The sequence below is a fragment of the Canis lupus genome, chromosome 6 (assembly GCF_003254725.2).
Source record: "Canis lupus dingo isolate Sandy chromosome 6, ASM325472v2, whole genome shotgun sequence".
NCBI classification, from domain to species: domain Eukaryota; kingdom Metazoa; phylum Chordata; class Mammalia; order Carnivora; family Canidae; genus Canis; species Canis lupus.
Genome location: NC_064248.1, coordinates 17,290,018 through 17,303,758, shown reverse-complemented (window position 1 = coordinate 17,303,758; position 13,741 = coordinate 17,290,018). Strand labels below are relative to the sequence as shown.

The 13,741-nt window shown below is 48.5% G+C and overlaps 2 protein-coding genes across 7 annotated transcripts in view; both read left to right on the top strand.

Moving 5' to 3' along the window:
• Window positions 1-10,241, top strand: part of LOC112640107 (Snf2 related CREBBP activator protein) — a 33,464-nt gene extending 23,223 nt beyond the window's left edge. For all 6 annotated transcript variants that reach the window (XM_049111248.1, XM_049111245.1, XM_049111246.1 and 3 more), the window contains 9 exons: window positions 1,063-1,328; window positions 1,465-1,667; window positions 3,696-3,865; window positions 4,015-4,211; window positions 4,306-4,420; window positions 5,238-5,357; window positions 6,631-6,825; window positions 6,978-7,061; window positions 7,171-10,241. In XM_049111248.1, the coding sequence (XP_048967205.1) occupies window positions 1,063-1,328; window positions 1,465-1,667; window positions 3,696-3,865; window positions 4,015-4,211; window positions 4,306-4,420; window positions 5,238-5,357; window positions 6,631-6,825; window positions 6,978-7,061; window positions 7,171-9,846 (4,026 nt within the window). In that variant the 3' untranslated portion in view covers window positions 9,847-10,241. The remainder of the gene's footprint in view (window positions 1-1,062; window positions 1,329-1,464; window positions 1,668-3,695; window positions 3,866-4,014; window positions 4,212-4,305; window positions 4,421-5,237; window positions 5,358-6,630; window positions 6,826-6,977; window positions 7,062-7,170) is intronic.
• A 138-nt stretch (window positions 10,242-10,379) lies between these two features.
• On the top strand, window positions 10,380-13,741 carry TMEM265 (transmembrane protein 265). The gene is made up of 3 exons (XM_025415882.3): window positions 10,380-10,838; window positions 11,874-12,044; window positions 13,248-13,741. The coding sequence occupies exons 2-3, from the start codon at window positions 11,877-11,879 to the stop codon at window positions 13,407-13,409; spliced, it is 330 nt and encodes a 109-aa protein (XP_025271667.1). The 5' UTR covers window positions 10,380-10,838; window positions 11,874-11,876; the 3' UTR covers window positions 13,410-13,741.

Here is a 13,741-nt window from a genome sequence, read left to right as displayed (position 1 = left end):
TTGCTTTACTGATTTGAGCTCTTTATATATTCTGGGTATAAATACCTTTTCAGATACATGATTTGCAAATATTTTCTCTTTTGCTACTATTTTTGAGAGCTGTCAAAAGCTGCTCTGCTAGGATGCTTTCCTTTTTCACTTTGATCACCATGAGCTTAAGAGGTCAAGTTTAAGGGAGCAGTCAGGGAGGGCGATTTGGGACACTGTTTTTTTTTTTTCAGGACCATCTCCTGGGGTCCAGTCTCCTCCTTTTCTTCATTCTAATATCCGCTGTTGATTGAGAGCCTACGTGGTGCTAGATAGTGGGTGATTATAGTGAGCAAGGTCAGATGTGGCTTGAATTTATATGGCGTTAAGTTTTGTGGATAGAAGGCTGTCTTATTAATTAAAGAGTCATACAGATGTAAAGCTGCAAATGTGGTAAGTGCTGAAAAAAAGGTAGTTTTATAGCCTGTGAAACCAGAAGCACTAGTGATGGGAAAAGACGGTGTCAAAGTCCTACAGATTTTCTCTCTGCAAGGGCACTCCTCTTTGTTCTCTTAGGGTGATGAAACCTAGATGTCTGATTTAGCTGTTCCCATCCTGCTCCATTTCAGTCTGACCCTTGGCAGAAACCTGCCGTGGATTTGATTAGCCACTCTATCCTGGTCAGTGACTTGAGGGCTTTTAATAATTGTTTTGGATCCACTTCAAGCATGCAAATTAATTTGAATGTTGTGGAGTAGGTGTTACTTAGGAAAATTCCCAGAAATCATCGATCTTACAAGCTTGCTGGATATACAGATCTTAATTTTGAAGATTTAGGCATTCTGTTTTGGTAGCCTATGAAGGAAGATCATGGTTTTTTTTTGTTTTGTTTTGTTTTGTTTTTTGCAGAGAAGCTATTTAACATTATGAAAGGAATAACTTTGATTATTGACAACTTAGAAAACTACTAAAGGCATAATATAGGTTTGAATCTTATGGTTTCCATAGGTTATGCTTAATTCTGGGAGGAATGGTCAGGTTTTTCAGGAGGACACTGATTACTTTTTCTGTGTTTTTTTTTCCTCTCATCCTTAGGACTCTCTGGAGGAAAAGCGGAAGCGGCAGCGGTCTGAACGCCTGGAACGGATTTTCCAACTTAGTGAGGCTCATGGGGCCCTGGCACCTGTGTATGGGACTGAAGTCCTGGATTTCTGTACCCTGCCCCAACCTGTTGCCAGCCCCATCGGCCCTCGTTCTCCTGGCCCCAGCCACCCCACCTTTTGGACTTATACCGAGGCTGCCCGCCAGGCTGTACTGTTTCCCCAGCAACGACTAGACCAGCTGTCAGAAATCATTGAGAGGTTGGCAGGGCTAAGTGCTAATGGGAAGCGGGTCTTGGGGCCTCTGAGTGGATGTAGTGGTTAGGGCTGGTGAAGGTGCACTTCTGGGGCCTTTCAGAGTTCCATCTTTTATACTGCTTACCTTCTTCCTTCACAGGTTCATCTTTGTCATGCCTCCTGTGGAGGCACCTCCCCCTTCCCTGCATGCCTGCCACCCACCTCCTTGGCTGGCCCCACGTCAGGCAGCCTTCCAGGAGCAATTGGCTTGTGAGCTCTGGCCCCGAGCTCGTCCTTTGCACCGTATTGTGTGTAACATGCGCACCCAGTTCCCTGACTTGAGGCTCATCCAGTATGATTGTGGTAAGTTTGTTGTTAAGTAAGGATCCCTTGACCTTTTTTTTCCTCTCCTACTAGCAAGGCTGCCATATCAAAGGGATGCTGTATATAAGATTTTTGTGAATTTCATTAAACAGTTTTTCAGGTTATACTTAGAGGCAAGATAAAGAAATGTAGGCCTTATGATGGATTCTTGGCATTCATGAATTTGACTGATGAAAGTTGAAAATTTGTGCTAACTCATTCAGTGGTTCAGTTCATTCAGTGATTATTTTGTGAGTATATATTGTATTTTGCTAATCATTTGGGATGCAGTGGTAAATAAGATAGCCTAGCATAGAGTTTTCAGGTTCATGGGAAAGGTGCAAGGTGGTAGAAGACTGCACAGTAAATAATAGTTTTGGGGAAACACAAGGATCTTCTTGTCTTTGGTTAGAATCCTGTTGGTTAGAATGCATTTGGCTGCAGGTAATGGAAAACTGACCAGTAGTGGTTTTAACCACAAGAGCGTTTGTTTACTTGTTGAGAATAATGGTATGTGACTGGTTCAGCTTTTTGATGTCTTCATGGACCCAGGACCTTCTGGTCTTTCTGCAATCCTTAGGTTTTATCTTTTTATTCTCTTGAGTATTTCTTGATGGTCTTACTATGGCTGCCACAGTTCTAGGGAGCACAGCAATCCTCTGAGCAGGAAGCAGGGCTTGAGATAAAATACTCTCAGCAAGTTTCCCTTTTAGGGGTGGGGAGAAAGTTCTCATTGACTGTGCTTCACAACTCTCTGCCTTAATTTGTGCTATAGGCCCATCCCTAGAATAACCACTGATAAAGGGAAATGGCAAAGAGGAACTATGGCTTATTTAGACTGATCATGATTTATCTGTTGGGGTTGGTTTGGGGTTTCTCGTCCCTGGGATCAGAGGATCCTTGCCAGGTACCTACAGTGTAAATTGGGTTCTGTTAAGTAAGAATATCTTTTGAAAAGTAGTGAATTGTTTCTGCCACAACCCTGCAGAGATATTATTATAGTAACATGTTTGGAGATTTCCTAAGTGGTCTTAGAACGTAAGACAGCAAAATACTGGGATGCCTGGGTAGCTCAGCAGTTGAGCTTCTGCCTTTGACTCAGGGTGTGATGCCAGGGTCCAGGATTGAGTTCTGCATCGGGTTCCTGCAGGGAGCCTGCTTCTCCCTCTCTCTTTGTGTCTGCCTCATTCTCTCTCTGTCTCTCAGGAATACATAAATCTTTTTTTAAAAACCAGAAAAATATTTTTATTACTATATATGTACTCAGTATTTTAGTAAATAATTTTGTGACATTTGAAAAAATATAATTTTGTAACATTTGAAACCATTTAGAGTAGATGAATTGAAAGTCTTTGTTAAAAGCATTCAAACTGATTTATTAGAAACATTGCAGGGTTGTTTCTGTGTTTGATGGGGAGGTTGAACTAAAGATAACCTCATAAGATCCTCTTTCCATGGTTCTGATCTCAGTGATTTTTCAATCCCTGTATGTAGGTCATGACAGCCAAAAGATGTTGTTGATGCCTGTCCTGTGAATGTTTTGTGTTTTAGCTGGCATAACTGAGTGTAGTACTTAAGGATTTCCTTCCTGCTTATACACCATTAAGGGTTCCTTTTTTCCTCCCAAGGGTCTATATGTTTTCCTACTCTTGGCTAGATGCAGAAGTGAGATCCAAGACGGAAGCAGACTGAAGAGGGGACCCCATAAGGGAAGAAAAATAAAGTTAAAACAATTTTTTTAAGGTTTAGTTAATTTTAGGGAGCATGGACGTTCACACCTGTGTATGAGTGAAGAGGGGGAAGAGGGAACCTGGAGCTGGCTCTGAGATTACAACCTGAGCTGAAACCAAGAGTCAGATAATGAACTGCCCAGGCATCCCTAAAGTTAAATAGTTTTGATCTCTTAGGCTAATTGAAATCCCCACCTGAATCCCCACTTATTATCTTTCAACTACAGTCTTCCAGTGCTAAGTGTTCTCCCTATTCCAGCTTATAGCAAGCTCCCTGTACCCCTTCATATTTCTTCAGGAAAGTTGCAAACATTGGCAGTGCTGTTGCGACAGCTAAAGGCGGAGGGCCACCGGGTGCTCATATTCACCCAGATGACCCGGATGCTGGATGTATTGGAACAGTTTCTCACCTACCATGGCCACCTCTACTTGCGTCTGGATGGGTCTACTAGAGTTGAGCAGAGACAGGTAACCTGGGCATCTGCAGCCCTTCGAGGTTCACATCAGCTACTGTCTCCATTTTCCAGACCTCAGGGTTCCAGAAGGGGACCCACTAAGCCTTTGGTCTGTTTGGGGGGGATATGTTTCCTGATAATATTTTTTTTCTTTTTCTCTAGGCTTTGATGGAACGATTCAATGCAGACAAACGCATATTTTGCTTCATCCTTTCAACTCGGAGTGGGGGTGTGGGTGTGAACCTGACAGGAGCAGACACTGTCGTTTTTTATGACAGCGACTGGAATCCCACCATGGATGCGCAGGCCCAGGATCGCTGCCACCGAATTGGCCAAACCCGAGATGTCCACATTTACAGGTATTGCCTAGTTTCCCCTCAACTTGCATCCTCTTTACTGATAGGCTTTATTAATGTATTTGTCTATTTATACATGGCTTTCATCATTCCTTAGACTTATCAGTGAACGGACAGTGGAGGAGAACATCCTAAAAAAGGCAAATCAGAAGAGAATGTTGGGAGACATGGCCATTGAGGGAGGCAACTTCACCACAGCCTATTTTAAACAGGTACCAAGATCTTCCAGTCTAAGCAGGAAGGCATAGAGAACTGCTATATGTCCCTAGGGGTTGTTCCTGTTTATTAAAGAGGATACTGGGGCTTCTGGGTAGTTCAGTTGGTTAAGTGTCCATCCTGCTGTTGGTTTCTGCTCAAGCTGTGATTTTATGGGTCATGAGATTGAGCCCGGCAGTGGGCTCTGCTCTCAACGGGCAGTCTGGCTTGAAAGATTCTCTTCCTGTGCCCCTCCCCTCATGTGCGTGTGCTCACTCTTTCTCTCTAAAATAAATAAACCTTTTAAAAAATAAAGAGGATGTTTTGGCCTCCACAGATCTTTCTCTTCAAGTAGTGGCATTTTTTTTAAGATGTTATTTATTTATTCATGAGAGACCTAGACAGAGACATAGAGAGAGAGAAGCAGGCTCCATGCAGGGAGCCCGATGTGTGGGACTCAATTCTGGGACTCCAGGATCACACCCTGGACTAAAGGTAGGTGCTCAACCACTGAGCCACTCAGGTGTCCCACTAGTGGCATTTCTGATTACTACTACTTTTTTTTTTCTTTTCTTTTGAAGATTTTATTTATTTATTTAACAGCACAAGCAGGGGGATCAGCAGAGGGAGAAAGAGAAGCAGGTTCCCTGCTGAGCAGAAAACCCAATGCATGCAGGACTCGATTCCAGGACTCTGGGATCATGACCTGAGCCAAAGGCAGATGCTTAACTGACTGAGCCACCCAGGCACCCCATTCTGATTACTTCTAAGCTATTATCTCATAGATCTGGGCCATCATTGCATTGGTGCTGACACTTCCCTCTCTCTCCAAAGCAGACCATCCGAGAGCTGTTTGATATGCCCCTGGAAGAGCCATCCGGCTCATCTGTGCCCTCTGCCCCTGAAGAGGAGGAAGAGACTGTGGCCAGCAAGCAGACCCATATCCTGGAGCAGGTGAAGAAAGAACAGGCAATCTCTAGGGTAGAGCTAATAGTTACAGTGTGGGTTTTCCAGAGGGAAAGAATGTTTTCCGCTGCTTCCCAGATGGCTGTTGGCCTTTGATATTTGTGAGTAGATTGTTTATTGTTTCATAAGACTTCATAGAAGAAAGACAGGATTTGAAATTCTTGGTTATAGGTTTGAATTCTAACAGTACTTCTTACTAAAATGTGTCTGTTAAGCCAAATCTGCTTAATTTTCTGAGCCTGGAATCTTTTCACTTTTCTGAACTGTTCATGGAAGAAAGTAACAAACACTGACTGATAATAATAGGATCACTTGGGAAGCCCTTTTTGTTTTTTTGTTTTGTTTTTTGTTTTTTTTTAATTAAGTAGGCTCCATGCCCAGCATAGGGCTTGAACTCACATCTTTGAGATTAAGTTGTACACTCTACTGACTGAGCCAGGTAGGTGCCCTGGAGAGCTTTTAAAGGATTGATTCTGGGATCCCATCTGAGAATCTACTGTCATTTGAGGGGGATAAAGGGTGGGTGTTTGTATTTTTTCAGAAGAAGATGTTTAGGAACTACAGGTGTACAGTACCATGGAGATGTTTTTCCCTACCAAGTGTCTTCTCCTCATTGCTGGGCACACCGTAGGTTGCATCCCTTGATGACTTCGGTGTGACCTTTCTGGATATTCATCATGGGAAAAATCAGGTGTGGTTAGTCTGTTGTCAAGAGATATCTCAGTGCAAAAAAGAATGAGGGATTTTTTTGTATCTAAAGCTTTGTGGGACTGCTCTTTTTAAGATCTTAGTCTAACTTGCATGGAAAAGGAAACAGAGCTAGAGATTTCTCTTTTTTTTTTTTTTTTTTTTTAAGTTTTTTTGTTTTTTATTTATTTATGATAGTCACACAGAGAGAGAGGCAGAGACATAGGCAGAGGGAGAAGCAGGCTCCATGCACCGGGAGCCCGACGTGGGATTCGATCCCGGGTCTCCAGGATCGCGCCCCGGGCCAAAGGCAGGCGCTAAACCGCTGCGCCACCCAGGGATCCCGAGCTAGAGATTTCTAAAAACAGTTCTTACTGGGGGGCCTCCAGGTGAAATCTGTTTCATCCTCTGTGGAATACTGCATTGCTTTGATAACTTTGAGGGCTGAGAAGGGAGTTGAGCTTAGTTGTAAGCCTGGTTTGGTGTTAACTTGTCCTTTAATTTTTGCCAGAACCAAACCAAAGGATGTAGGATTCTTTAATTTTCCTGGTTTTTCTTCCCCACATCTTTGCAGGCACTATGTCGTGCAGAGGATGAAGAGGATATCCGTGCAGCCACCCAGGCCAAGGCTGAACAGGTGGCTGAGCTGGCAGAATTCAATGAGAACGACGGGTTTCCCACTGGTGAGGGAGAGGAGGCCAACCGACCTGGCGTGGAAGATGAAGAGATGTCCCGAGCTGAGCAGGAAATTGCTGCCCTTGTAGAACAGGTCAGTGTTGGACCCACTAGTTCTCAACCTCACTCTTCACAACTACTTCCTCTAGACTTTGTGATCCTCCTTCTGTCTTCTCTGGTGAAAATAAGGGTGATGGGCCCCGGTTACCAAACCTGTATGTTCATCACTACTGCTCCTTCCCACAGCTGACCCCGATTGAGCGCTATGCCATGAAATTCCTGGAAGCCTCACTGGAGGAGGTGAGCCGAGAGGAACTCAAGCAGGCAGAAGTGAGTATTTCTAGGGGGTGGGGATTGAAGGGGGAAGTGGCTGCTTTCTACCCGCTCCCCACCCTGCTTGCCTCCCTCTGACCACCCACTGTTTGGGCTCTCTTGGTAGGAGCAAGTGGAAGCTGCCCGCAAGGACCTGGACCAAGCCAAGGAGGAGGTGTTCCGCCTACCCCAAGAGGAGGAGGAGGGGCCAGGGGCTGGGGATGAGGTTTCCTGTGGGACTGGTGGAGGCAGTCACCGGCGCAGTAAGAAGGCCAAGGCCCCTGAAAGGCCAGGGACTCGTGTCAGTGAGCGTCTTCGTGGAGCCCGGGCTGAGACTCAAGGGGCAAACCACACTCCTGTCACATCCACCCATCATACCCGCAACATTTCCACACCCCCACGCTGCAGCCCTGCCAGGGAGAGAGTTCCCCGGCCAGCACCTAGGCCTCGACCCCCTCCAGCTTCAGCTCCTGCTGTAATTCCTGCCCCAATCCCTGTTCCAATCCCTGCCCCAATCCCCATTTCAGCCCCAAACCCTATAACCATGCTTCCTGTTCATATCTTGCCTTCTCCACCACTTCCTCCTTCACAGATTCCTCCCTCTTGTTCTTCTGCCTGTACCCCTCCTCCTGCCTGTACTCCTCCACCAGCTCATACCCCACCTCCCACCCAGACCTCTCTTTCAACTCCTTCCTCCCCTCTCCTGCTTGGTCTACCTTCTGTGCCCATCTCCCCCCCAGTCACAAACCTCCCCTTGGGCTTGGGGCCTGAGACAGAGCTTTGTGCACAAGCATTGGCATCTACCGAGTCCCTGGAGCTGGCTGATATGGCCAGTTCCGAGACTTCCCCGCTTACTCTTGTGCCCCCTAAGGATCTGTTGCCAGTTGCTGTTGAGATCCTGCCTATATCAGAGAAGAACCTTTCTCTCGCCTCTTCTGCACCTAGCCCAACCCTGGAGGCTGACAGCGTCCCCAACGGTCAAGAGCAGGAAGTGCCAGAGCCTGCTGAGGGGACCATCCTCACAGTGCTGCCTGATGGTGAGGAGGTGCCCTCGTGTCTGAGTGAGAGCAATGGGCTGGATCTCCCACTTTCAGCAGCATCTGATGAGCTACTTCAGGAGCCATTGGAGGCTGACAAGAGCTCAGAAGAGCTGGTGGAGGCCCAGACCCCAACCTCCAGCCCAGAGAAGCCACAGGAACTTGTTTCAGCAGAGGTCGCAGCCCCATCCACCTCATCCTCCGCCACCTCCTCACCTGAGAGTCCTTCACCTGCCCGGCCCCCTCGGCGTCGCACCAGTGCTGATGTAGAAATTAGGGGTCAGGGGGCTGGTCGGCCAGGGCAGCCTCCAGGCCCCAAAGTTCTCCGCAAGCTGCCAGGACGGCTGGTGACTGTGGTAGAGGAGAAGGAACTGGTGAGGCGACGGCGACAGCAGCGGGGAACTGCCAGCACCCTAGTGCCTGGGGTCTCTGAGACTGGTGCCAGCCCAGGAAGCCCATCTGCCCGCAGCATGTCAGGGCCAGAATCCTCACCTCCCACCAGTGGGCCCTGTGAAGCTGCTCCCCCATCCACACTGCCCACCCCAACTCAGCAACCCTTCATAGCTCGCCGTCGCATTGAGCTAGGGGTGACTGGTGGGGGCAGCCCAGAGAATGGAGAAGGGGCACTGCTTGCCATCACCCCTCCTGCTGTGAAACGTCGGAGGGGGAGGCCCCCCAAGAAGAACAGGTCTCCAGCAGATGCTGGGCGAGGGGTGGATGAGGTACCTTCATCTGCCCCTAAGGGAAAAACCAATGGGGCTGACCCAGTCCCTGGGGCCGAGACCCTTATTGTTGCGGAGCCTGTCCTGGGACCCCAGCTTAGTCTTGGACCCCAGCCAATTCACAGACCCGAGCCCATCATCCTATCACCTGTGGAGAAAAGAAGGCGTGGGCGGCCCCCTAAGGCACGAGATTTGCCCCTTCCTGGGACCATTTCCTCTCCAGGGGATGGCAACTTAGAGAGCCGGACACAGCCACTCCCGCTACCACCTCCCCTGCCACCACTCCCACCACTCCTAGCCTGTCCCACTGCTACTGTCGCCAACACTGTCACCAATCTCACCATTTCAACATCCCCACCCAAGCGGAAGCGGGGCCGACCTCCCAAGAATCCACCGTCACCTCGGCCCAGCCAGCTCCCTGTCTTGGACCGTGACAGCTCTTCTGTCCTTGAGAGCTGTGGATTGGGGAGGCGGCGGCAACCCCAGGGCCAGGGGGAGAGTGAGGGTAGTTCCTCTGATGAGGATGGAAGCCGCCCCCTCACCCGCCTGGCCCGCCTGCGGCTTGAAGCAGAGGGAATGCGGGGACGAAAGAGTGAAGGGTCCATGGTGGTGGCTGTAATTCAGGATGACCTGGATTTAGCAGATAGCGGGCCAGGCGGGTTAGAATTGACACCTCCCGTGGTCTCGTTAGCTCCAAAACTGCGTTCGACCCGGCTGCGTCCAGGGTCTCTAGTCCCCCCACTAGAGACTGAGAAGGTGCCTCGCAAACGGGCAGGGGCACCAGTTGGCGGGGGTCCTGGGCTGGCAAAGCGGGGCCGCTTACAGCCCCCAAGTCCCCTAGGGCCTGAGGGTTCAGTAGAGGAGTCTGAGGCTGAAGCCTCAGGTGAGGAGGAGGAAGTAGATGGGACCCCACGTCGCCGGCCTGGCCCCCGCCGACTTGGTGGGGCCACTAACCAAGGGGACCAGCGCATCCTGCGCAGCAGTGCCCCTCCCCACCTGGCTGGCCCTACCATTAGTCACAGAGGCCGAAAGGCCAAGACGTGAGTGGGCTGCCCCTCCACCTAGGCTTTCCGCCATGGCCCCTCTCCCTTCACAACCAGGCCTGACTCTTAACCACTACTTGAAGTCTTTTGAGGGGGGAAAGCCTCCAGGGAGACATAGGGGCCTTCTCCCTTCTTTCCACCAAAGTAGGGGGTAGGCAACTGGTTGTCATGGAAATGGGGCTCTTCACATAACCCCTTCCCTTCCACCCCACATGGCTGGGCAGTGTTAAGGGTGGCAAGATAGTCTCTGTCCCCACCCCCTTGTACTTGATTCCCCAGCTATCTTTCATGGCCCCTCACCCTTAGGGGAAGGGGGAGGGGCTTCTCTCTACCATGAGTTTTTTTTTTTTCTTTTTTTTTTAAGAAGAAAAAATAATAAACTTAGTTTCTGTATGAGCATCCGCGTAAGGAGGCTTCTGATTTTCTGGTCTGGTGGAGGGTTGGGTGGGAACTTGGGCATCATTTTTCTCCTCTCTCTTGTTCTTGCCAAAACCCTAGTACCTGATATCTGACCCAGAATTATGTGTCTTTGAGGCAGAAATCACCCAAGGGGAGGAAAGATTGGCATATCTGATCTGGTAGGGTTCCTTTTCCTAAAGTTTCTGTTTTAAGTCTCTCCAACTCATACTTTTTTCTCTCCTCCTATTCCCTTAGTTCCTGGACTCCCCCAGAGCTCTCTGATGCCTCAGACTTTTTTCCTGCTTTACCCCTTTGCTCAGGTGCTTTCACTCCTTTTCCAGAAGGCAGGCATCTTACCTCCAATTGCTCTATCCTCCCCCCCCCCCCCCCACCTTTGCTTTCCTCCATCCAGCCAAACTAGTTTGAGTCAGCCACACCCCCTTCCAAGCTCCCGGGGCCTTTCAGGTGGTGGCTGGCCACCCAACCCCACCCCTGGGCTTGGTTTGGAGACCTGAGTCAGCTCCATCTCCACCCAAGCCAAATCAAACCTGAGGCAGGAGCCGAAACTCACAGTCCCTCAAGGCCTATAGACAGGTAAGAGCCCCTGTTCATTTTTACATTTTCTTTGATCTCAACTCCCTGGATGCTCTCATTGCATTTTCCCCCTAATGACTATGTTTACCTCATCGGTTCTTTCCTCATACCCACTCTCCTGCAGCCTTGTGGCAGAGATTCTTTGTGCTCTGCTTATCTTGCCTCCTTTATTTGACTCTCTGTTGCTTATGTTCAGAGAACTGCAAATGGTTCTATTTTATGTAGGTCGTAGGGATGGTTGGAGATGAGGGTGGAAAGATGGTTTGATGCCACAGCTCAAGAGAATTTGAGAAGTTAGTAGATGAGAAATGATTAGAGCATCATTATGCAGGTTTCTGTGTGGGTTATGAGGTCATAGAGTTATCTGAATTAATTGTGTGGCCTGGGTTAAAATGGAGAGAGTAACAGGGAGTCAGCCTAGCAAAGGAGGCCCGATTTGGGAAGATAAGGTTATTCCTGATGTTCAGCTTCCTCAACTATGAAGGGAGCCTAGCCGGGTCCTTTCCCCTCCCTGTGTTTTCATCCACTGTGTTTTCACATGAAATGGCTACTTTGCTTGAAGTGGGTGGGATACAGGGCTGGGGTGCCATTTTGTGACCCCTCAGTATTCAGGGGCAGCTTCTGAGGAACTTGAGATAATTTTTAAGGCCCTTTTAAATACTGTTTAAAATCACTTGACTTGTGTAATCTTGATTCCTTGCAGCTTTTTGAGATAATGTGTTTCTCCTGCTTGTCAGTATGCACCTGTCATTTTGTGTTTCCCTACTTGTCAAAACAGTTAAGTAATACAGATAATGCTATGTTCACACAGGCTTGCCTTTAAAGACTCAGAATCTGGGGCTGAGAAAAAAGGATTCCGGCCACACATTTCCTCTCTTGGTCTATGAGTCATTTGAGGAATTCCCCAGTAAGGCAGCATTCCTGAGAGCTGGACTAGGTCACAAGGACACATCAGAGAGAGGGGTGGAGTCTGACCAAGCCAGACCAATGGCTCAGTTGTTGGGCTTACAAGTACCTTGACTGTATCGCCCACAGGTGATGGAGGACGAGGAGAAGGCAGTGGACACCTTGGTGAGCAACATGGAAGCTGCTCATTCTCCATCCCCCATCCGATGCTGCTGGCTCCGCCTCCGATACTTGGCAGCTACTAGCATTATCTGTGGCTGCTCTTGCCTGGGAGTCGTGGCCCTTGTGTTTGCCATCAAGGTGAGGAATGCAATTCCTATGGGAGCAGTGGGAGGTGGTGTAGACAGGCAATGGTTTAGTGTATTGGATCTATTTACATTGATCACACAGTTACTAAGTACTTGTCAGAGTTTGGCTCTGGGCCTGGTATCAGAAATAAGAATAAGACATGGTTTTTGCCTCAAAGGGCCCACACAGGCTAATGAAAGAAAGAACTGTGAAAATGGATAATTATTAATGGAATGCAGCCCATCAGTATTGTGATGGAGGAAACAAGGTATCCTGAAAGCTAGGGAGGATATGTACGTGTGATTATATACACGTGTATGTAGAGTAGGTGACAAGAAAGTAACCTTAAAGGATGAGTGACTAAGGGTGAAAGGGTACTCCAGGTGAAGGGAGGAATGTGTACAAAGCCTGGACTATTAGTGCCACATGACTAAACCAGTGAGGAATGGTGACAGATGAAGTGGGCCCAGATTCCCAAGGGCCTTGAAAGTACTCTCCAGTTTTTGCAGAGGAGAGTGACATGGTCTCGTTTGTATTTCAGTGCCTACAGGGAGGATGGGTTGGAAGGGGCAGGACTTGAAGCAGTTGAACAACGCCTAGAGCAATCTGTAGCGGTCCGAAAGATACTGGGATTTTTGAGAGGGTTCCACCATTTCCAAACATCTAGCCGAGACTGCACATGTAACTTTTGAAAAGCCACACAGGCTAACTTAAATACCATGCTGGAATTTTCTCAACCCTAGCTGTATTTTAACGATCAGAAACTATTTTTATCATCATGAGAATTTCTGGCTTTGTCAGGTCAAAATCCAAAAAACAATGCATAATAATGACAGCGAAGAGGCCTGAGCTAATAAGGGGGTTTTGTTTACCTAGACAGGAGGGAAATACTGAAGATAGCTCACAGTTTCTTGTCAAGGATTCCAAATTCTGAATGAATGTGGGATAAGTAGAAAAGGATGAGAGATAAGAGGATTGAAAAATACTTTCCCATATGTGATCTTGTGAGCGTTAACAGCTACTTGAACAAGTACACAGAGCTGAGTGGGAATCTTACTTTGCAGATGACGCATGAGAAATAGACATTGGAAAGGGAGGGCAGGGGGTTTGGGTGTCAGGTTTTGAACCAAGACAAGGATGGAGGATTGGTGTGGGGCAGTGGGCACTTTGGGGCAGAAGCAGGGGAAGAACCTAACCTAAAACCTGCCCCCACAGGCGGAAGAGCGGCATAAGGCAGGCCGGTTCGAGGAGGCAGTGCACTGGGGGGCCCGGGCCCGGAGCTTCATCCTGGCCAGCTTTGCCGTCTGGCTTGCGGTCCTCATTCTGGGCCCCCTGCTTCTGTGGCTGCTCTCCTACGCCATCGCCCAGGCTGAGTGACCCTGGGTGGCCTCTGCTGAGAGTCAGCGAGACCTCCTGGATCCTGCAGTGCAGCATTGCTTCGGCCTAAGGCTGGCAATGGTCCTTCCTGGCTGGAAGGATGGTGCCTCTCTCAAAGGGCTTTGGAAGAGCTCTTCTAGACCTTTCCAAAAGAAGGCAGCAGCTGAGACTGTTGAGGGGAGGCCAGCCTGCTCTGTTCTTTCAGTGCCCACCATCCCCTATTTCCCTCAGCCTACATCATCTTAGGGGCCTTGACCCAGAGGTGGGGTTGAAGACCAGGCCTGATTTTATTAGAATTTGTTTTATAATAAAAATCTTTTTTAGTGGTGAAA

What these genes read in the sequence shown, in the direction of transcription:
- TMEM265 (XM_025415882.3), top strand. Translation starts at nt 11,877, where the DNA reads ATGGAGGACGAGGAGAAGGCAGTGGACACCTTGGTGAGCAACATGGAA. An exon ending in CCCTTGTGTTTGCCATCAAG is followed by an intron (nt 12,045 to 13,247) that starts GTGAGGAATGCA and finishes CTGCCCCCACAG; the next exon opens with GCGGAAGAGCGGCATAAGGC.